The sequence below is a fragment of the Ascaphus truei genome, chromosome 1 (assembly GCF_040206685.1).
Source record: "Ascaphus truei isolate aAscTru1 chromosome 1, aAscTru1.hap1, whole genome shotgun sequence".
NCBI classification, from domain to species: domain Eukaryota; kingdom Metazoa; phylum Chordata; class Amphibia; order Anura; family Ascaphidae; genus Ascaphus; species Ascaphus truei.
The window spans coordinates 364,554,372-364,578,803 of NC_134483.1; the positions used below are offsets into that span (position 1 = coordinate 364,554,372).

A 24,432-nucleotide genomic window follows, 5' to 3' on the forward strand; every position below is an offset into this window, starting at 1 on the left:
TGTCTATGTCTGTATGTGTCTCCCTGTGTCCCTCCCTGTGTCCCTAGCAGCAATCCCATTGGACCTGCCTCAGGCCAATGACATTGCTCCCTTGACCCACCCGCCCCCGCACATCTCTCATTGGCCTGCGTCCAACACACCAACCCCACTGCCACACTCTCCCAGCCCTCACTGAGCTTTGGGAACCGCTTCACAGCACCTAACCCTCACTGCTCTGGGAGATTTGGTAACGCTTCACAGCACCTAACCCTGGAAACGCTTCACAGCTCTTACCTCTCAACCCACAAAACCCTCACCGCCTGATACACTGGCGACACACTTTATTCGAGCTTGGCTAGTCCCACGAATTCGGGTATACCCGGGTGTATTGAGGTTTGTGACTGTTTTCTGCCCGAGTACATTGAGTTATTTTCCAAGCAGGGATTGAAGCATTTTATTCCCGCTGGCTGCAATACTGCACAGTATATATATATAAACTGCATTACAATTCATGAATTTATGCCATCTGGTAGACACGCGAAGCATTGCAGCCTATTAAATCCTAATCATTATCATTTAACAGATCAGCCGCCCATCAGCCAGGCATGAACCCAGGCTGGGAAGGCAAATGCAACGGGGCTTGTCAGAGGTTAGGAGTGGCGCATTCCAGGTATCTGCCAGGTACATACCGGGTATTTGCTCGAATAAAGTGTGTCGGTGCAGTACCACCAAAACAACTGCGGAATCAGGTACAGACTCTTACCTATATATATATATTGTTTAACGCACGCTCACCTCCACACACCGCACCATCACGGAACGCACACCACCTCTTAACAACCACCCCCCCACCAATGCACACCACCGCAGCCACTGATAATCACTTTCACCGACACCACAGTCCCCCCTCCGGACCCCTTCACCTCCCTCACCGAGCGCCAACACACCGAGCGCCAACACTGCCTCCCTTCAGCTCCCTTCACCGAGCGCCAACACTACCTCCCTTCACCTCCCTCACGGCCCGCATCACAACCGCGCACGTGGAGCGCCAACACTGCCTCCCTTCAGCTCCCTCACCGAGCGCCAACATTACCTCCCTTCACCTCCCTCACAGAGCGCCAACACTACCTCCCTTCACCTCCCTCACGGCCCGCATCACAACCGCGCACGTGGAGCGCCAACACTGCCTCCCTTCAGCTCCCTCACCGAGCGCCAACATTACCTCCCTTCACCTCCCTCACAGAGCGCCAACACTACCTCCCTTCACCTCCCTCACGGCCCGCATCACAACCGCGCATGTGGAGCGCCAACACTACCTCCATTCAGCTCCCTCACCGAGCGCAAAACCAACATCGGTACACAGCAAGCCCTCCTCTATACCGGACGCACCACTAAAAACACTCAAGTTACACCCCCCCTCCCCCCCCTCAGTCAACACACCCACACACAACACACATACAACACTCGCACACACCCACACAACAATCCAACAACACTCTACTCACACACACAACACTCCCACACAACACACACACACACACACACACAACCCTCCTGTGCTCAGACACCACACACAACTATTTAACACACCCCTACCCCCACAACACACTCAACCATGGAAACACACCTCAACTTCACCATCATGCTACACACAATACACTAAATACAATGCTAATTTACACGTCTATGCACCCCCTCCCCTTGCACCTCAAACACAACAACACCCTTCCCTACAACGCAAACACACCACAAAAACATTACATCAACACACCCCCTCCACTACCACCACACCTCACACAGCCACTCGCCTCTTCCTTCCAATAATATCAATTCCTTTTATGCAACAATATTCATCACATACACACACCACACACACACACACACACACACACACACACACACACACACAACAGCAAACACCCCACACTCACTCAACTATCCACACCACAAACAATCACCCACACAAACATCACACACCCATCACACACTCACTCATCCACCCACACCACAACAACAACCACACACATACACACACACACACACACTCAACCACCCACCCCACACTCACAAACAACAATCACACACAACACCCATACACACACTATTCACACACACACACACACACAATAAAACTATTAGAAAAACTACACCCACGCCACACGCCCTCACGCACCACACACGCAGCACAAACACACACACACCCTCAGCCACACACGCAACACGCGCGCACACACAAAATACCTCCCCCACGCCACATGCCCTCAGCCACAACACAAGCCCTCACACACACCCAATACTCCTCTGCTGATACGCCACACAAAACAATACTTCCACACACCCCTACCTAACACCCACACCACAAACACCACTACACATGGTGCACCATATTCAACACACCTACCCTACACACCGCTTCAAAACACACACACACACACACACAAACACTAAAACACAACACACCCTCGCCACAAAAAACACAACTCCCCTTTACCGTGCTGCCACAACCACACTACACGCAACACAATACAGATTTACAGCTCTGGGACACCTCTATCCTTGCACCTCAACACAACACACCCCCAAAATTGCACAACAACACACACCCTCCGCTACCAACACACCAACCACACAAAATCTGCTCTTAGCTCAAACAAAATATATTCCTAACACAATGCTCATTCTGCCGTTTGTGTCATTTCTTACACAAACACTTAGCACACACCCACACAACACTCAACACACACACACCCCTCCTGTGCTCATACACATCACACAACACTCAAGTCACACACACTACACGCCCTCACACACACACAACACTCACTCACACACCTCCTGTGCTGATACACCACACACCACAACCAGTCAACACACCACGACCACCACAACACAATAAACGCTGGAACCATCGTGCCACACACCATACACTATAAACAATGCCGATTTACAGGTCTATGCCCCTTCTCCCCTTGCACCTCAAACACCACACCCCCCTTCCCTAAACCACAAACACACCCACAAAACATGCACACCAACACACACCCTCCACTACCACCACACCTCACACACCCAGTCACCTGTTCCTTTCAATAAAATCAATTAGCAACACAATACTAATTACATCTTATCTGTCACTTGCTGCACAAACATTCATCACAAACACGTACACAACACTCATCCACACACACACACACACACACTACAGCAACAACACTCACCCACCACACACTCACTCACCTACCCACACCACACTCACTCACTATAAAATCACACACACACACACTCACACAACACACACAACACACACAACACACCCACCCACCCACCACACACACTCACCGACCCACACCACACACACAAGCAACAATCACACACAACACACACACACACTATTCACACACACACACACACACACACACACACACACTACAGCAACAACACTCACCCACACCACCCTCACTCACCTACCTACCCCACACACACACAACTCACCCACACACCACACACTCACCCACCCCACAAACAACCACCCTTTTGAACACAATTACATAACATTTACATGACATTTTACAATTTCACTACACATTATTACACTACATTAACACATAATTATTCACGGTTCACATCACGGGCAACGCCGGGTCTCTCAGCTAGTGTCATATATAGGTTTATTATTCTCTTTGTCTGATCCTGCCTTCCGCTAAATTGATGTTGAAAGGAGTTACAAATAATGGAAACAAGAAACATCCATGCCAAAAGAATGTTCAACTTTTTAATCTCTGGTACTGGAATTTATTACAATACATTGTTTGTCTCTCTGACTGTTAAGAGTACAAATCCCTTTAGTAACCAAATCAATTGGGTACATATAGCCCACTTGCACTCTTGCTAACATTACCTGTGATTAAATTTATGGCCAAATGAAATCCAGTCTTTGTCAATTAGTACCTAATGTTAAAGGAGAAAAATAAACATGTTAGTAAAAAAATAAATAAAGTCGGACGGTGACAGCTCTATGAACATGTAGGTTTCCCTAGAGTCAACATATAAGAATATTACAGCCAAACATTCCCATTGTAAATTAGTAACGGTCTGAGGCTCACAAAACGAAAGTTGAGATTCATCAAGCAGCAATGTGTGGTATCAAATCAATGGCATCGTCAGCCAAATGGAGACATCCTACCCTGCATCGCGGTTTGATAAATCCCAGTGCATATTGCAGTACAACGTAATAAAAATAGGTATGCGTTTAGTTACTTTCTACGGTGACAAAACTAATGGCAGCGCACAGTGAAGTAGGGCGGATTACACAATATTGCATTTTAAAAAAAGTCAAAAGGTTCAGTCGTGTATGGTCTAAACCACTGTCCTGAAGTCCAAAGATGAGACTTTTCTTTCATTTATTTTGAAGAGTTTCTGCATTTTCCTTCTACTCAACGGCTGACGCATAAACTATTCAGAACATCAAAAGCAGCGGAGTATGGGATCTCACACACTGGCTAAACAGCATTTTTTTTTATGGTATACGCCATCATATTTATCTAGAGTGAAGGTACAGAAAATAAATGTATTTATCAGGTATAATGTTGTGCCTTCCATGTGGTCTTTTCCAACGTATCCACCGTGCCTCAAATGGTTCTCTGTGAATGTCACGAGTACAACAGATTGGCTTTGGACTAGGCCAACTTACCATAAATCCTTTCATGGTTCTGTAATAAGGATCAATTAGAAGACTTGCAACAGAGCAAACCTGAGCTGTTCGGTCCCATCCATCTGAACAGTGGACAAGAACACTGGTCCCCTCTTCAGATACAGCCTGAAAGTACAGCAGAGAATGGTCAAACAGCAAGCAATGCCACAGACAATATCAATACAACTATTACAATACATGGGCTCGGAACCCAGATACGTTAGAGATGCAACGCCACCTAATCAAAAACATTGGAGAGTAAAAGCACTCAGTCATGCAACACATTGTTCACTTTGAGATTTCAAATTTGTTCAATAGTTGAATTATAATTTCTGCATGGAAGACTATATGTGAAAACACATCACGTGCCACAGAATAGAAGACAGTGTATGCTGCTTTCATTAAGCGATTGTTAGAAGCAGCTCTAACGGATGAACTAATGTTGCAGAAATGTCAAAATTGAAGCGACCATGATAAAAAGATTAAATTAATACTAAAAGCAGCATTTTAGCTTACATTACCAAAAAAGAAAAAAATATTTCACAAAACAATATAAGGATTTAAAACAAAAAGTACATTAGTTAATCAGATTATATATTCCAGTATTAATCACTTAATGTTTTCCACATTAGTTTGCTTTAAAATATTTTTCAGATGTTTTAAAAACCTAGACCACAGGACTCCAACCAGGATTTGTCCTTTTCAAATCTGTTGGATATCTGCCTTAAATGCCTCAGCAGCTTATTCATGAACACAAACCTACAATTGTAAAAGTGAGGATTAAATGCACGTTTTGTGCTAGGAGTGCAATGGCTCTCTACAACAGCGATTGCCCATACGGGTTTGCGAAACATACATCTGTAATGGCAGATCCCAGGTGGTATAATGGGTTCCTGAGCCCGTGTTGGGACTGCGCACTTGGCAAGGCCCTAAACTGCTCCATATTGGGGGTGGTAAAGCTGTCAGTTACATGGAGGAGATTCCAAAGTTGCTCCCTACAATGCTTTGCATCCAGAGCAGCAAGGCATTGTGGGGTGTGACTTTGGAAGCTCCCACAATGATAGACAGCTACATGTATACGACCCATGCGGTCTTCACACACGGCGGTGCAGTTTGGGGTATTAAGGGTGTTTCCTCCTACAAGCTCAGAACATTTCACTGCCTGGGATCAGCCAAACAACATTGTTAGCAATATTCTGAGGAATAGGCAATAAGATGTATTAATTGGGGGGGTGGGGGGGGGGGGGCGAGATTCACAATGTATACAACATTTGGAACCACGGCTCTATAACATGGAATATCCCTGTTCATATATTTGAAGAGCAGGACAAAAAAGCAACATATAAATCAATGCATCTCTTCCACTGTATGTGCTACATTTATCCAGTTCACCTAGAAATACCTTTGCAATGAAGATCCCAGCATCCAGTATGGCTTTGATGTGCTTTAGCCATCCAGAATTCTCTAGTCCCCAAAGAAAGTCACCCATAGAAGGGGATCGGAGCTCACATACTGCAAGAAAAAAAAATGAAGATAGTCAGGGGAGTTTAACTTTAATAGCAACCGGGGTGTGATACGCTACAACAGCGCTTAGCGTAACTCAACCTTGGTTTGTGGTAATTTTACGGGCTACAGTGTAAAACAAAATTGTAACAGCCACAACCAGACAAATTCACCATACCACTTGTTGCTTAGTTCGGCATATCTTTATATATCTTTATTGCCCTTCAGTCCAGGGTGCAAAAAGTATAAGTGGCAGAACAGACGACGCCAAGCAATCACCACCATAAGTATTGGAAAACCACATCCTGCGAGTGTGCGAGAGGTAAGGAGAAAGCAAACTGTACATTTTATTTGTGGACACAAGATGTTTAAGGCCAGCAAAGTCCCTTCTTTCCAATATACTGAATGCTACTCAATTAGACAATATGGTAATTCCCTTTGCACAGTATTTGTGTCATTTAATTTGACAAAACATATCTTTTGGTTAGCATGCAGCCATAAAATCAATCATGTAAGAAAACCAAAGGATTCAATTATACCACAGGCACTGAAAAATGAACGTCACATGGATTTCATTTCTCTCTTTTCCATAAACCTCCCCCCCCCCACCCCTCTCGGATGACAAGCAGAACAAATATGGGTCACTTACAATTCTGTCCACTTCAGGATTTTAGGACAAGTAACAGTGTGCACAGAGTGTAGAAGTAGGCTTGCCGTTATATCACAATTACATGTACAAAAGACCGGAGAAAAGGATTTCAGCAATTATGTACAAACATTGGGGTTTTTTACCCATTGACCGCCCGAGAGGCTCTGTGGTGGAGAAGGGTGAATAACTAGTTCTCATTTACCAATTCTACACCTGTTCCTTCAGGACACGCAAAACTTCCGACAATTATGTGCCACCTCGTTTGTATGGGCAGACTACCTCCAGTGCTTTTCAGCAGCCAATGCAAGTGCTTAGTTAAATACATTTTCTGTAGTCAAAAATCAAATCCTTCCTCATCATGGTCTTAAAACAAACTAAACAAAAAGACACAAATCAGGAAGCAGGAGGTAACTAGGATTAAATGGCAAACATACAAATGTTTATGTATATTACCCTTGGAAGATTTTTAGGGAGGAGATGTGAACAGCACTGATATTTACCGTGCATTGTATAATATTGCGTTGTATAATATATATTCTGGTGAATCAGTGTTTGGGAGAAAAGTTCACCTTACATGGTCTATGTTAAAAATAAATAACAATGCATTATTGTGAAGCAGTAAATATAGTGTTTCCGCAAAAATGTTTGCCAAGGGAAAAAAAAGGCACGCTGTGAGCAGAGAATAACTTCAGAAAGATACATTAAGATCAAATGATAATGTTTGAAAAAGCACTCGTGCTGTGTGAGCTAAAATGATCTTCAAGGCATTTAGAAAAAAAGTCATGCTATTTTAGCACATGATTTCATGCAGTATATTAATTAATATTTCTCACAATTTTGATTTCAGTGACCAAGTAGTAAAAATATTAGGAACCTTATTGGATCATTAGTGTTATTAAATTGCAAAGAGGCTCATAATTTTTTCAAGACATTCAAGTATAGATTAGAAGGATTAGACTGAAAAATGAGGAAACCTGGCTAGTGATTGAATGGGAAGCCAAACTGCCGACACCGCTCTGCCACGTTGCCGCCGGTACAACTCACCTCAGGACACCTCAACGCACAGATCGTTCATCCGCCATCTTTAAAGGGCACCTCGCTCCAATGCCATTTGTGAGCACGCCCAGCAGGACACTTGGCATGCCCGCCAGTAGCCAGGCCACAATTTTACATTTCCCACGGCGTGGAGTGTCCTGCTAGGTGCACGCACGAATGTGCTCACAAATTGCGTCGGAGCAGTGGCTGTGCAAGGTGCCCTTTAAAGATGGCGGCAATGAGATCAGCGTGGCGAGTTGTGCCGGCGGAGTGCCGGTGGTGGTTTGGTTGCAGCCAGTCGTCCTAGACCGGGCCAATGACATACTAAAGGAACAGTCTAAACACCGTCACTTGGATTCAACAAGCTAAGGTGGATCAAAGCTCGATCCGGCGTTAATAGACAGACAATTACTTGAACAACTTTTAATGCCAGATCGAGCTCTGGTAGCCCTGATTGTGGCATAGGAGTGTGAAGAATGAGGATAAAAAAAACCCACAAGCAATAATATCAAATATGGCAGTATGAGTGATATGGAAATATGAATTGTTATATGAACGAGCAGAAGAAAAGAAGTCATTACACCTGTATTTAGCCTCATGGAATTCAAGACTAGTTTTATCTACCAGCACAAATGCCTGAATAAAAAGATACCAAGGAAAAGCAGTTAATCCTGGCATTGAGACGGTTTACTAATCTTCGATAAAGATGCAAGTCAATGGCAGTTAATGTGCGATTGGAGAACGCTAACCTATATTGGAGGCTCATGAACCCATGTGTTCAGGCCTTATTCAACATGCTGTGGAGTCACTTTCCAGGGCTTGAGAAGAGTTCAGTTCCATTAATGACCAAAATCTTCACCAGCACTGGATTTAACTTCACAGCATATTGAATAAGGGCCTTGAAGGAACTCTTCAACTAGTAATCTGTGGGTCACTATCCATCTTTCTACCTACATTTCTCCTAAATTCATCTAAGTTTCCATATAAACTAGGATTCTCTTTCAGTACAAAATATGTTTACATACATATATTTACAGCCCTTTTTGATCCACTGCTGGATGAAGGCCTCCCCAATTATCTTCCAGGTACTGCAGTTGCAAGCCTCAACTCTACATGTTGCTCCAAGAACTGTTCTGATTTCATCCTCTCGTCTTACTTTTTGTCTTCGTACTGTTTTTTTTATATCCCTTGGAATCCAGTGATGAACCATCTTTGTGCAACTCCTCTTCCTCGCGTTGTCTGGCCCACTGCCATTTTAATTTCACTCTTGCAAACTTGTTTGCTTTTGAATCCATTCTTTTTAATATATCTCATTGGGTAATACCCTGCATGCATCTATCCAGACTTATTTGGTTTGTCTGAAGCTCCTGAATGGTCTTTGCCTTTAGTGTCCAAGGTTTGCATCCATATGTGAGCACAGGCAGGATAAACTGGTCAAATACTTTCCTTTTAAAAGGCACAGTGGAAGGTTCCCTTACAAGATTGTCTGGTTTCTTCCAAATGCGCGCCATCCCAGCTTCATTCTCATTTTGATTTCATTCAAAAAGTTCCTTTCCGTTGATTCTTGTTCACAAAGGTATATAGGGTCTTTGACTTCTTCTAGATCTATTTAATTGGCTTTGATCTGTGCAGAGTTGACACATTTGGTGAACATCACATTAATCTTGCAGAGATTTATATGGAGGTCAATCTTCTTCTTGGTAAGTTCTCTGATTAGTTGCTGGAAGTATTCTGGACTTGTAGCAAAACTAATATAGTCTGCAAGCCATAGGCAACAAGTATTCACCATTGATTTTAATTCCCTTTTCTTCCAAATCCAATGATTTGAACAATTCAAGTGTTGCTGTGAAAAGCTTTGGTGATCTGGTGTCTCCCTGTTGCACTCCCTTGCTGATCCTTCTTGCTTGTATCTTCATGGCACTCTCGTAAATGTCCCTTAGAATATCAATGTACAGAACGCTTCAACACACCTGCCTTCACAATGCCTTTAACGCCACTGGAGGTTTAGATGGAATAAAATGCTTTTGTTAGGAAATCTATAAATCCTATATTGTACAACTTGGATGCGGCCTATTGTGTTGTATTCATTGTGAAATCCCACGGTTCTTTAATCTGGACAAAAGTCCAGAGTCTCTTTCAGATGATTAGGTGAGTATCGATGTACAAAGTTCTGTATATTCAATCTTTGTTCTTGCATCTTGGGATTGCTTCACGTGTGGTTTCCTCAGTAACTGTTCTGTCTTAACTGATATTTTCTTATCCTGTTATTCCTCCACTGTCAACTACAATCTTCACAAGGAAGTAATTCTGTAATGGTTTAACGTATCATCATGCATCTTGAGCAAGCTACAGCAATTTTTTAGTCTAGTTGAAATTCTCTGCAGTTATTCTTGGTGAGGTTGATTGTTTTTGTCCTCTTAAAATCAGGTTTCTTCTTTCCAACGTCATGTGAAGATGTAATTATTGCAGCAAACCAAAAACAGTGATCACCTAGTGTGTGAAAACGTTTAAAAAGTTGAGACTACACAAATCGCATGTTTCTTGTGATCTAGGATATGAGAAAATGTATCCAACTTACTGTATTTTTATTTTCCTGGAACCATATAGCAGTGGGCACCGTAGGGTTAAGTCCACCCTTAGCTTACGTAGGACAGGAAACTGAATAATGCAGGTGGTACCATAAAAAGGACCCTCCTACTCCCTGCGGGTAGTCTTTAGAATCTCCCATTGCTGAAAAATACAACTGATATATTAAACAGTTACCCGCCTTATGTGCCAACAGCCATATGGTTCCAGGAAAAGAAAAGGACGGCAAGTCGGATATATTTTCTCTTTTCCTGTTCCGCATTGAGGTGGGCACTGTAAAGGACATACCCAAGCAATGTAAGGGAGGACAATAATAAATGACACCAATGTCAGTGTCAACTCATATTTATTTTGTTACTACAGACTGAAGTACTTTGCGAACAAAGCTTGCATCAACTGAGGCCTCAATGTCCAGTCTATAGCATTTCATAAATGTGTTAAATAATGACCATACGGTTGCCTTGCAGATCTGTGCAGGTGAAGCCTGTGCTGTAAACGCCCATGATGTGACCATGGCCCTTGTTGAATGAGCCTTTACATTTAAAAGTGGATTTTCTCCTTTGTGTTCATAGGCTTACCTTATGCATCACACAATCTGGATATTGTTGCCTTGAACGTTGCTTGCCCAGTCCTGGGTCCTTCTGAGAGAATAAACAGCCTATCAGAAAGTCTGATACTTTTCATTCTGTTCATATAGGTTTTCAAACACCTCCCCATATTGACATTGGGTAATACTTCCTCTTTCATATTCCCCGGTTTGGGGCAGAATGAAGGAATTACAATTTCTTGGTTAATATGAAATTAAGATACCACTTTAGGCAAAAAAAATGGTAAACTGGTCACATGACTGCATTATCCTGGTGAATGATAAGGAACGGTTCTTTGCAAGATATAGCTTGTAACTCCACCACTCTGCTTGCTGATGTTATGGCTTTGAGGAACAATATTTGGCAAATATGGTACTATCAGTAGCACTATGCAAGCTTAGAGGAGCCTACCGCTCAACAATGACAAAGAATAATGATATTACAGGTGGCCTTATTAGGGTGCACTTGTCTGATTTTAATTAATTTAATCAGTCTTCCACACTTTATTCCTCCTTGTTTGGCATATACTTTACCACAGTGCGGTTGTCGAAACATATTTGTATATTTCCATGCCTCGTGTCCTTGGAACGCTTCTAGCGCTTTCTGAACTGCCTTGAGGTTTAGCAGTAAATGCTGATCTTTTGCTCTGCCAATTACCTTGCACCACAAGATCTCATCTGTGCTCCCCAACCTGTGCCACTGGCGTCTGTGGTTATTGTTAACCAAGGCACTTTTAACCACTTTTAACCAAGGCAATTTTAACCAGATTCTGGGCAGTCTCCCACAATCTTTGTACATCCTGTGTGTGGGTATATTTCTTGTATCATAGCCTTTGGATTTCCGATCCATTGTTGCAGTACATTTTGTTGTAGAGGCCTCATATGAAGCTCTGGCCAATTTATCACACTTCATGTTGACGTGAATCTTCCCAGGAGTGTCATACAATCTGCTGCAGAAGTGAAGCTCCCTGTCCTGAGTGCTCTTTTCCGGACCCTTGAGTGATGCAAACCAACTTCTCCCTCTGCCGTATGAAATTCTATTCCCAGGAATTATAATTATTAATTCCAACACAGTTGGCTCTTGTTTTTGTTTACAATCCAGCCATGATATTCTAGGAAGAAAATTAGTACCCCTCAGTCTTATAATAAATGCACTTTCCTTAGCGATCTTACCAGTAGATCATCCAAGGGTATATTTCTATGCCCATCTTTCTCAATTTCACCATCAATGGTGCCAACACCTTTGTGAAGGTTATTGGAGATGTAGCTAGGCTAAATGAAATAGACATGTATTTGCAATGTCCCGGATTTACTGAGAATCTGAGGAACATCTGATGTTTCTTTGCTACCGGAATGTGCAAGTAGGTGTCTGAGATCATTTTGAATACAGATGAGGTCATTTTGAATACAGATGAGGTCATTTTGAATACAGATGAGGAATACTATCTCTTTGCTCTTCTTTGAGGCAAAAAAGTACTTTTACCTCTTGATGCTTTGGATATAATTGAATCCAACTTCGCCAAAAAAGAATTCTCCTTCAAAAAAGGTAGATGACAAACTGTTCTTAGATACCAAATCCGCCATCCACTACCCGAGCCACAAAGCCCTTCTTGCGGTTACAAAATATGCTATTGATCTGGCTGCTACTTTCACCACATCTAGTGAAGCTTCAGCAATGTTGTCGGCTGCCCACTTGATCTCTGATAAAGCTTATAGAATTGAAGCCTGCATGACTCCTCTCTCTTATGCGTCCTCTATATTAGAGATCCATATGCACATAGCTCGATACCGACATGGTTGATATCGCAGGTTTGCACACTGTACCTGCCACCAGATAAGATTTCTTCAGAACGCTATCCATAATCTCTATCCATCACGTCCTCGAATGAGGCTGCGTCATAAACTGGGAGGGGGGTTTTCCTTTCCTTTTTGTCCAAAAGGAAACATTGTTGAATTTCTTGGGAATCACTAGTTTATCGGCCAAGCCCATTCTGCTTGTACAGTATTGTTAATCACTTGATGCATCAGAAAACACTAAGTCTTTCTTTGGGTTCCCCTAAATAATGTATCTGCTCTCTGACTTATCTTCTTCATTCTTTAACTCCAATGTTACCCTCATTGTTTTAATTAGAAGTTCCACCATTTCTAGATTGAATTCTGATTCTTCTGTCAATCTCTTGCTCTGAAGAAATCACATTATCTGCTTCTGAGAAATGCGGATATTGTACCTCTGATCAGATGAGGACTCCCTCACATTATCCAAACTAGTCTGAGATATTGATCTCGTGTTGATTTAGTCACTTGTTGTACTGCTGACCATGCTCTGAGTTACTGTATCTTTCATCCATGACAGAAAACTACTCATCTATTCATCTAATCATTTTGATGCCCTGCTGCTGGTTTAAGACAGATACAATCTTCACAGAGTTTCTTAGCTTCTAATGCAGGTTTATCACATGCTGCACACAACTTGGCTTTCTTAGCAAATTTATTTTTCTCATGCAGAGCCTCCATTGCCACTTTAGAAGTTCCCTCTTCTGGTTGTATCACAGGGGAACTATGGTGACCCAAAAAAAACAACAACAAAAACAACACTACTCTTTGCTGCAGGACAGGAAAAAGACTAGTTTTAAGTAGTAGGAGGGAACTTTTATGGTACTACCTGCAGAATTCAATTTCCTGTCCTACTCAAGCTAAGCATGGACATAACCCTATGGTGCCCACTGCCATAGGGAAAAGGAAATAGTGGATTCCATTCTGGATACCACTGGGCCCACTTCATGTACATTTTCTATTATGATTGTTCTTGAGGAATGATGGAGATATAGATAAGTGTGCATATATGCATATGCGTTTATACAAATCCACACTGTTAAACTGGTCCCCTTCATTTACATTTAGACAAGAGTTGTCAGCCAGAATCATGCATTGCTCCTTCACCAGAGGGGACCCCATCATTTGAAAGTTATTATTCCCATGAAGTTTGTCCACCTCGGGATGAAAAAGTATTTGAATTAGCAGGACATTACATACAGTAGTAAGGGCTTAACATTGACCTCGCTGATCTGCTTGTCAACGGGGAACGGTCATGGGGACCTTTACAGGAATCATGGAATTGTTTAATAAATCGCTATGTGATGATATTTAGAGATTCTTCTCCCATGCATAAATATTTAATACATCAATTATTGATTTCTATGGTATTAATATAGTCTCCTCGTTTTTAGCCACATTAAAAAGGAGCTAGAATTCTTTTACCAGGAGAAACAGTTTCACAGAATACTGAATAAGTGCCCATGATAGAGAAGTGGTTCTTAGAAAGCCTCGGCGTTTATGTTCATACTGTAGATGGAAATCCATTATGGATTAGTACACAAAATCAGCATAACAAACATATATCCATTTTACAGCCAGAAGAAACATTTAGCCGCTTCATTCATGTTTTAATCTGTGTTGGGGACTTGACCTTCAAGCCAAAAATGAAAGTGAACTACGGTGACCTATTTATCTCACAATCCAAGGAGGTTAATGACAGTCTAAATTTAGTTCCGGGGACTTGCATGTTCATCTTTCTTTTAATATCACGTTATGTGAAGTTAATCAGAGATCTTCCTATGAACAGCAATATAAATCCAGCTGCGGGAAAATGTATTTTCTATTTAGAGAGAGAGACAAGCAATGCATTCCTAAGAGAAGCACTGAAGGCACTAAAGGGATGGAAAAGTCGGTCTACAAAGGGAGTTGCAATATGAATGTAAAATACTAGTACATTTATTTAGGGGGGCATTTTTTTTAAAGCACTCCAAGAAAAATGCATTGGAAACATTAAAATGACCCTGTGCCAACTTGGTTCTAAACTAAATCAGAAGACAAATATACTGGTGCACCAAAATCTCTATGCCCTCCATAAGAATGGTATAATAAATGTGATTTTAGACTGCGATTACACTTAATTAATTAATTTATTTATTTTTAAATCTCCCAGGTTTCTCACTAGATATGATGAAGGGCAGGGTTAAATCTGGAGGTGACAGTGGACACAAATATTCTCACAAAACATATACTGTAGCTTGTTCCAACATAAAAAAAAGGTTCCCTTTGATTATTAAAAAGGTAGCAAAACACCTGATATCTGTTTTAGTTAACACCATACACTACCTTCTAGCATCTTTTGTAGGCTGCTCCTCATCACGTGGATGTTCTCAATGCCAATGAACTGAAACTTGATATTGGAGTAGTTGTCCTCATTCTCATAGCCTTTCCCTGCTGCTCGGTTTGCCATGGCATTGAGCTGAAACCAGACATCAAACGCAGTTGACAACTAGTTAATAAATATCCAAAACCATAGTTCACATACATGTTGTCAAAATAAAATTGGCACATAAGGGCCAAGCTATTCATTTACACAGTATACATGTGCTACACAAAATATGGACAAGAAAACAATCGCTTGCATTGCCAGTTATGTCCATGGAGTGGCAGCCTTTCACATCTAGCAAAGCTACACAAGAGAAAGAAACTCATACATGAAACAAACACTAAGGCCCGGGCCACAGAGGGGTGAGGAGTTCTGAGCCGCGCTGACGCTGAGGCTCGCCTGCTGAAATCTCTGCGATTTCATGCCCATACAGGCGAGCCAGCGGGCACGATCGGAGCCGGGGGGAGGTGGTTGGAGGCGGGGCAGTGACGTCGCTGGGCCAATCGCCCGCGACACACTGACGTCGACGTCACGGCGCCGTTGACACTGCCGTGCTGTGATTGGAGGTTTTCAGCCGACAGCGCTCTGAAAAACCGCTTGGCGCTCGGCTGAAAACTCCAACTCGTCAGCACGCCTGCGGACGCTCGCGTGAGCCCCCTCTCAAGGCATCCTCATTGAGGATGCAGGGGCTCAGCGCTGAGCGTCCGCACGCCTCAGCACGGCCTGTCCTTCTATGGACTCGGCCCAACACCTGAACTACAAAGAAACCAAATAAATATATATCAATTTGATGCATTTACAGGGGAGCATTCATATAACTGTGGCACAGTTTAAATCTCTGTTCTGTGATTAAACTAGCAATTCACAATCTCCCATTACTGCCATATTGATGACTCTCTCCCCTTGGGCTTCCCATTTTCTATCTCTAATCTCTTCTTTTGACCTTCAACAGTGGACAGCAGCCAGCACCCACAAGGAGGGCCACTACCTAGACCTGGTTTTCACTAAAAAAAAACTTCCCTCTCAGATTTCTCCATTTCCTCTTTTCCTTTCTGACCATCACCTCGTCTTCTCTCTCTCACTTCTCCCCTTCGGGTCTGCAGAGACATGTGCACTATTAACCTACCAGCTTTTAATTCCACTTTACGCTCCTCCCTCAGCTCTACTCCAGACTCTGACAACCTGGTCAGGAACTACACCTCTGCTCTGTCCTACTCTCTTGTTCTACAAGACCGCTTTCTCTGCCGTTCTCGCCCTTTGAACCCCAGACCCTGGCTAAATTCCCACACGTGCATGCCGAGTTCCTGCATTCGTTCCTCTGAACGCCTCTGGAGGAAAATCTCACACACTCGCTGACTTCCGTCAATAAAAATGTATGCTATCCCGTTTCAACTCTGCCCTCTCTCAGGCTAAACAAACCTAAATTTCTTCACTAATCAACACGCACAAGTCTAATCCATGCCGACTCTGTCTTTGACTCCCTACTCAGACCACCCTCTGCTGCCTGTTCTTTCTCCATCTCCCCTCAGGACTTTGCCGACTATTTCAAGGAAGAGGTGAAATCCATACGTCAGGCCATCCCCTCTATATCCTCCTCCGATCCTACACATATTCCTAACTCTCCTCCTGCATTCCTTGACTCTTTATCCGCTGTCACGGATGAGGATGTGTTGGTGCTGATCTCCTCTTCTCCCTCTACCATGTGCCCTCTTGACCCCATTCCCTCCCATCTCCTAAAACCTCTTGCTCCTACTATAATCCCTATGCTCACACACATTTTTAAACTTCTCCCTCTACTCTGGAACCTTTCCATCCTCCTTCAAACATGCAACAGTCATACCATTACTCAAACAGCAAGCTTAACCCTACCTGTCTTTCTAACGATCGACCTCTCGCCCTCCTGCCTTTTCCCTTTAAACTCCTTGAACGTCTTGTAGTCTCTCGCTTGCTTCTTTTTCTCAACACCTATTCTCTCCTAGACACTACAATCTGGCTTCCGCACTGCTCACACTTCACTGAAACAGCCCTCAGTAAAATAACTAATAACCTCCATGCTGCCAAAGACAGAGGTCATTACACTCTGCTCATTACTCGACCTCTCTGCAGCATTTGACACCATGGGCCACCCTCTTCTCCTTATCCATACTCTTGGTATTCGTAACAAAGCTCTATCCTGGATCTCCTCTTACATCGTTCTTTCAGTGTCTCTTTTGCAAAAACCTACTCCATCTATCGCTCTGTGGGATTACCCCAGGGCTCTGTCCTGTGACCTCTTCTCTTTACACCCTCTCTCTAGGTGACCTAATCACATCTCTTGGGTTCAAATATCACCTCTACACCGATGAAACATTTACTTTTCTACCCCTGACCTTACACCTGCTGTAGAGACTAAAGTTTCTGAATGTCTCTCTGCTATATCATCCTGAGTTGCCCTCCGCCGACTTAAACTTAACGTGGCAAAAACAAAGCGCCTCATACTTCCTTCCAAACCTGGCCCTACAACCTTCTTCCACATTACTGTTGGAAGTGCTATCATTCACCCCGTAGCCCAAGCACGCTGCTTAGGGGGTCACACAACTCCTCTCACATTCTGTTCTGACATTCAAAAGATAGCAAAAAACTGTTGTTTTTCCTCCACAATATTACCAAGCTATGCCTTGACTGCAAAAACTCTGACACAGACCCTCATTCTCTCACATCTCGACTACTATAACCTCCTGCTGTTCGGCCTTCCTGCCTCTCACCTGTCTCCCCTATAATCTATCCTAAATGCTGCCAGAATCACTTTACGCTTGTAAAATATGTCTCGGCGTCTCCCCTGCTGAAATCCCTCTCCTGGTTTCCCATCAAATCCCATTATCACACACTCAATCCTCCTCACTTTTAAAGATTTACACCTCCTCCTTACATCTCAGCCCTAATTTCTCGCTATGCACCATCCCGACTCTTGCGTTCTGCTCAAGGATGTCTTCTCTCTACCCCTTTTGTATCTAAAGCCCTCTCCAGCCTTAAACCTTACTCACCGACTGCCCCGCACCTCTGGAATTCCCTCCCCTCAATATCCTACTAGAACCCTCTCTATCCACCATAAAGGCCTACCTCAAAACTCACCTGCTTAAGGAAGCATATGAGTAGCTCGATGGCTGATAATTAATACCTCATACCTTGGCCCCTTCCAGATGCACTTACCAGAACGCCCTCCTACTGTCTCTCTACGTTTTTCCTACCAACAAAATGAGATTGCAAGCGCTTCGGAGCAGGGACTCCTTTTCCTAAATGTTACTTTTATATCTGAAGCACTTCTCTCCTTTATGTGTTATTTATATGAATGTCACGTATATTACTGCTGTGAAGCACTATGTACATTAATGGCGCTATATAAAGACCTACATACCACACACAAAAAAAACAAACACCACATGGTTTTGTGGCTCTACACTTAATGTAGCAATCCAAGCAATAGCCTACATTTTTTTTAACAGTTCTGTAGTATTAAATTATTACTTGCTACATTTTTTTTAAAATTCAACTTAATTGCATTTTTAATTTGTTAATATACTATGCATCCTTTGATTTCTAGAACAGGTTTAGCCCAGCTTCCCAGCACTGCAAGATGTTTTAACACTTTCCGGTTTGTGATAATTTGTTGTAAATGTTCCCAGCAGTTGAGTTGTAAACTAACAATAGATCACCTTAGTAATATTAGGATACATTGTAGCTGCTGAGCTACACTGGCAGATTGATTGAAACTGAAATGTGCCCATTACGTGAACCCAGGGTAGCAGGATCTTTGCGGATCGATTAGCAGCTTAGGTCATACGGTTTCAATAAAAAGAGGTAAATCAAAGGCTGCATATATCAAAATAACATTTTAAGGGCCCCTTGAATTGCCTCTTTAAAAGCAAGCATATTAAGCCAGGTCTACAGAGATTCAAACCAATTGCCAAATTGTAGATCGAACAGTCCTTACTCCTTTTGATTCAGTTTAGAGAAATTACATAACGTTTCTGGGTTACCAAAGAATAACATTGCCAAGGACACAGTTATAGTTCTAGATACAATAGAAATATTGAATTGATGACAATAGGAAGACTGTACAGTATATAAACGTGATTCTCATAATATAAGATGATAAAAGCAGGAAGTGCACACTGGTTTAATTTTGCTTGGAAGGTAAGTTACTGGCTACAATACACTCACTACTCATCATGGTTTTTGAGCAAAATGTAGAATAAAAGGCGTGTTTAATATAATAGAAACGTCTACATATTTTTTCCATGCAATGTTCTATTCAAATGTCCAACTCCTTTCCCCCACCTCCCAGCAGACATTGCAGAGGCTCGATGTAATGGTTAGCAAGGGAGGAGTCCTTACTGAGAGAGGTCAAAATGTGGCCACATTAAACGGCACTGGATTTACCTGGGTCTATTTTGCTTTATTATGAAAAGGTTTCTTTCAGAGTAGAAATAAAAAAAGAAATAAAAGGGTGTACTACAAAGCCAAGATACACAAGCTGTGAAGTAGCATTTCCTCTACTAGATAGTTGGCAGATACTGAGCTCGGCTTAAATGTCATCAAACACACTGTATACATTTTACAAAAATCACTATTTAATGACATTTTGTAAAATCTGCCTCACTGCCCCTACAGTGCCCAGGTGACTTGTTTCCCACTTGTAGATTCACATTTTAGAATAATCCGGTACTGAAAGGGTACAAAATTCAGGTCCAATACCCAGTGCTCCAGTGACCAGTCCAGCTCTTGTGTCAGATGCCACCCAACTACAGTATCCGGAAAAGATTTAGCTACACCTGGTCTTAAGGGTCTAATTTCATATAGATACCAGTCATGTTTACCCTCACAAGTAACATTTCCCTGGAAACCGAGCCAGATAATCATTCTGGAAAACATACCTTCCACTGTACACGCACTCATTCTCTCTCACACGTACGTGCTGACCGTAAATCTCCCAGGCAAGAACATATCCACGTGGCTGCATGTCACAAAATTCAAGGGAGGTGGCATGTTATTATAAGACATGGAAAAATCCAGGGTCAAGCTAGTGTTCGCCTGTCGTCCCAGGTACAGTACAACCCATGGGGCCAACCAATTATTAGAGGCATAGCTCAGCCTTGTAGGAATGAAAACTCCTCCCCACCCATGTTTATATTTAAAAAAAATTAAATTAGAATTAGGAGAGGAGAGAAATAAATTTATAAACAGCCTGCACAGAGCCTTTTAAAGAAATAACATGATTTATTTAGTAATAAATCACTATTTCTTTAAAAGAACCTACAGTGTGTATGCTTGCCTAGAATTGAAATGTTGACCATGTATGAAGGCAGCACTTGTCATAATCATAGAAACTATTAAGAACTTTTATATACATAAAACAAAGCGGACAGTTCCATCTTTTGTCCATTACCAAAGAATATCCGCAAGATCTCCAGCATCTGTTCCTAAACTTTACATTTGTGTTGATATTTCCCCTCTCGTGTCTTTCTGAAAACCAGTCTGTATATTTAAATGGAATAATTAATTGTTTTATGTCCATCCGCAGTTCACATGTCTCAGACAGGTCTGCGACCCTGCCTTTTCCCATGCTCTCTTGGCATACATTTCCAGGGCAGCCAGGGATTCTGGGAAATGACATGCAAATGAGCAAAGTGGGTTTGCTTCACCATTTCAGTAGGTTGCACTGGCTATGCACTTCTTTAACCCAGGCTGTGCTGTGAAAGCTGTGTAATACATTTATAGGGGTCCATGTTGAAATGGACAAGAAGCAAAAAAAAAAAAAAAAAGTTTGTGTGTGATCATTTGCATGTCATTACCCAGAATCCCTGCAGTGTAAGTATTGTATACCAAGAGATAATGGGGAAAGGCCGGGTTGCAGACCTGTTTGAGAAATGTGAATGTGCTCACAGGTGATATTTTCATTTCCTTTATCATAGTAATATCTACAGGAGCTTTATTAATCCAGCACTGTACTATAGCTTTTTTTGGGTTGTTTTTTTACAGCCATGGATATTATTGAACAACTTTAGTGTGTTTATCCATATTTCTACTGCTGCGGCCAAGTTTATTCGAGCATTTGCCCGTTCTTGGCCGCAGCAGTAGCCTGGCGCGCGCCGGAGGGTGACGGGCGCGCGCCGAAGCAGCGGAAGAGCGCCCTCCGATCGGGGCGCTCTCCCTACCGCTGCCGGGTCCGCCGGGTCCCCCGGAATCCCCTGCCGCCGTCCCGCGATCGCGGGACACCAGGGCTCCCTCGGGGAGCCCTGGACGCGCGTGCAGGGGGCGCAGGCTCCCGAAGACGCGTGCGCGGCACGCCGAGGGGCAGCCACTAGCAAGCCGGGAAATCTCCCGGCTTGCGGTACCGACCACACTGCAATAAAGTGTGTCGGTACTGTACCATCCCCTATTTTTTCTTTCATCAGTTTCAAATCATGCCCAGCTCAACAAATATCTTCCTGCAAATTGCAGCAAGGACCGACCCACCCCCACACCGTATGTGTGTGTATTTTTTTTTATATGTGTTTGGGGGGTTGGGGTATTTTTTTATATGTAGTTGGGGGTGGGTATATTTTTATGTGTATTGGGGGGGGGGGGTGTCTCGACTCTTACCATTATATCCAGTATTTTTGGACAAGCCACCTGGCAACCCTACTCAGAGTTTTCTGAGGAATACTATTGCCACTGATTTGGTTATGCTGAGGCTACACCTTTATATATAGATAGATACACACACACGTGTGTGTTCATTTTTCTTTCTGGTCAAGAATCTTTGCGCTCCTCTAAAGTTTGAAGAAAATTTTGTTCAAGAACAAAGTAAAAACGGTTCCTTTAAAAAGGTCAATTATTTTGTCATTTCTTTTATATGTTCAATATTTATCACTAATGTTTATAATTGATTGGCAAGAGGAGTGCCCCATCCCACATTTGGCATTGCAGTTCTCTATATCGGTTTTTGATCACTATTTTAAATCTGCAGACCTAGCAAAATCCTACATGGGGTTTATTTTTATTATAAATCAGTTCTGTACTGTGAGAAAATACTTGGAGCATTGTTTACATTTTATTTTTTTAAACAACTCTGAAATTAAAATTAATGTATTATGTAACAAGCATTTTTTGTTTCTATAGCAACCATTTACAAAGTCACATCCCATTACTCTTCTGAAACAGGCACTGGCACACCCCTTTTTGAGCCCTGCCCTCTCTCTAGTAGTGAACCAATTGTATCAAGTGACAGCCTGGTCACATGATCTTCCCCACAGAAGTTGCCATCTCTGGTCCTCTTCTGCTGCACTGACGGCCATTTAGTGAATCTCCGAGCCGAATTTTCACTGATCGATCGGCAACTCGGCTAATTACTTCGTGTGATTTGTATTGATGCACATATTAAAGGGGGGAAAATGTAAAAAAAAGGCATTGGCACACAACCCAGACCTATACATATATAGGCCCAGGTTTTCTAAGCAGTCATCTGCCACAAGGCACCTTTTCAGCACTGGAGGACTCCTTGCAGCTAATTACCTTTAATGGGCTGAAAGAGGTCTTCTAGCACTGGATGGTGCCTTGTGGCAGAAAACTGACTGAAAAATATGCTCAGTATGTTTGATGTGACACTTCCCCGGATAATCTAGTTTACCAAAATGTGATTGCAAGTTATACAGGGCAGGAACCACTGACACCTCAAAAACTAGGCATAGTGCTAGCAACATTGCAATGCCATAGGGGGGGAAATAGGTTTGGCAATAATTAGTAATTTACTCACTTGAAATGCCATCACTACCATAAATGTCACGTTAAAACATGTTTTTGTCTCCAGTTGCTACTTACTTTGGGTCGGGTATCAACAACATAAAGGAAATCACTTCCAGGGTTTGCTTTCCTTATGGCCTGTAGAATCTGTTCATCCTCAAGGCATCGAGCGCTGAAGCCAGACAAGGGCTGACTACTACGACAAATTGAGGCCTGCAGGGGGGACAAAAAGCAACAAAAAAAACACACAAGTGGAAACCAGAAGGCAGCAAGCACAACAAATGCAAATATTTGTGCAGTAATAGGAATTGTAATATTCAGTTGTCCAAAGGAAGTCAATGGAAATCAGTGAAGCATTGATCCCCGCCGTCTATAAAAAGTGTAACGTGGCTAATAAACATTAACACTGCGAACGTAGAGATGGATTACAAATAATTTAGAAAGGATGCAGTATGACATGTGACTGACCATGGGGTGAATGAAGCAGGTTTTGGTGACATGCAGAAGACCTCCTGGGTTCCCTGTATGTGCTGTCTGTCCCTTTAATGAATGCTGTTTTACACGTGTACTGTACATTTAGAAAATCACTTCACTTTCACAGCATTGCTCTATAAATCCATGACCAAAAAAAACAAAAAAAGGGGGGGGGGGGAAGAGAATAAATCTAGGCATTGCATCCTAAACCAACAATTTACCTGGATTTGTTTCAAACACTATAATCAAAGTCTGCATACACTTACATTGTTATCTTGGCAATAATAGGAGAGAGTAGGAAAACGTCCTCTGCTACGAAATTTTGAGCTCCCAACGATTATTGGCGCAGTGGCAGATTTTGGTACATAGAGTTCTGTTGGGTATGAGTCACATACCTGGAAGAGAAGAGATTATTGTATGTAGAAAAATTACATCTACATATAAAACATCTTACCAAGAAATGTACCTCGTCCTCGCATATAATCAGCAATTTTCCTAGAAAGAAAAAATTGGCACTCAAATCGAACACTCAAAACTTAATTTAAGAAATTGCAGTGAGTATTTGTTGAGCAGTCAATTTTGTTCATATCTAGGTTTTTTTTTTTTGTTTTTTTTTTTAAATGTAAAAAAACGCACAAACTGTATTTTTTATAAATGGCAAGACGGCACATTAAACTGAACAAAATGAGGTGAAAACCTTGTTGCCAACATAGTGACAGGAAATATTTCCGGTTCTTTCCCCAATATTGAACCCTTACTGGATTATTTGCAAGGCTGCCTTTATGTACACCCCAATATTGAATTACTTGGCTGAGCCCTTCTATTTTAAGCCAGGTTATCGCGGTTCTGCGCCATCGCACAGAAAGCCCTATTGAAGTCAAATTGGCGCTATCATAGTTTATAGAAGGTCCATTGTCTCAGTTACCCCTCTTATGAACAAAATAAAAACAATCAACCACCGGGCGGCTCTT

General features: G+C 42.4%; 1 protein-coding gene and 1 long non-coding RNA gene across 2 annotated transcripts in view; both read right to left on the reverse strand.

Moving 5' to 3' along the window:
• The window catches only part of LOC142500086 (uncharacterized), a 297,348-nt gene that overhangs the window by 31,470 nt on the left and 241,446 nt on the right, over nt 1-24,432 (reverse strand). The window lies entirely within an intron of this gene.
• MTMR7 (myotubularin related protein 7) overlaps nt 1-24,432 on the reverse strand; it is a 78,720-nt gene that overhangs the window by 31,470 nt on the left and 22,818 nt on the right. Inside the window, exons 5-10 of the mRNA XM_075610039.1 lie at nt 23,728-23,856; nt 23,066-23,200; nt 15,187-15,319; nt 6,072-6,181; nt 4,670-4,795; nt 3,878-3,927 (exon numbers count right to left, since the gene is read on the reverse strand). Of these exons, the coding sequence (XP_075466154.1) occupies nt 3,878-3,927; nt 4,670-4,795; nt 6,072-6,181; nt 15,187-15,319; nt 23,066-23,200; nt 23,728-23,856 (683 nt within the window). The remainder of the gene's footprint in view (nt 1-3,877; nt 3,928-4,669; nt 4,796-6,071; nt 6,182-15,186; nt 15,320-23,065; nt 23,201-23,727; nt 23,857-24,432) is intronic.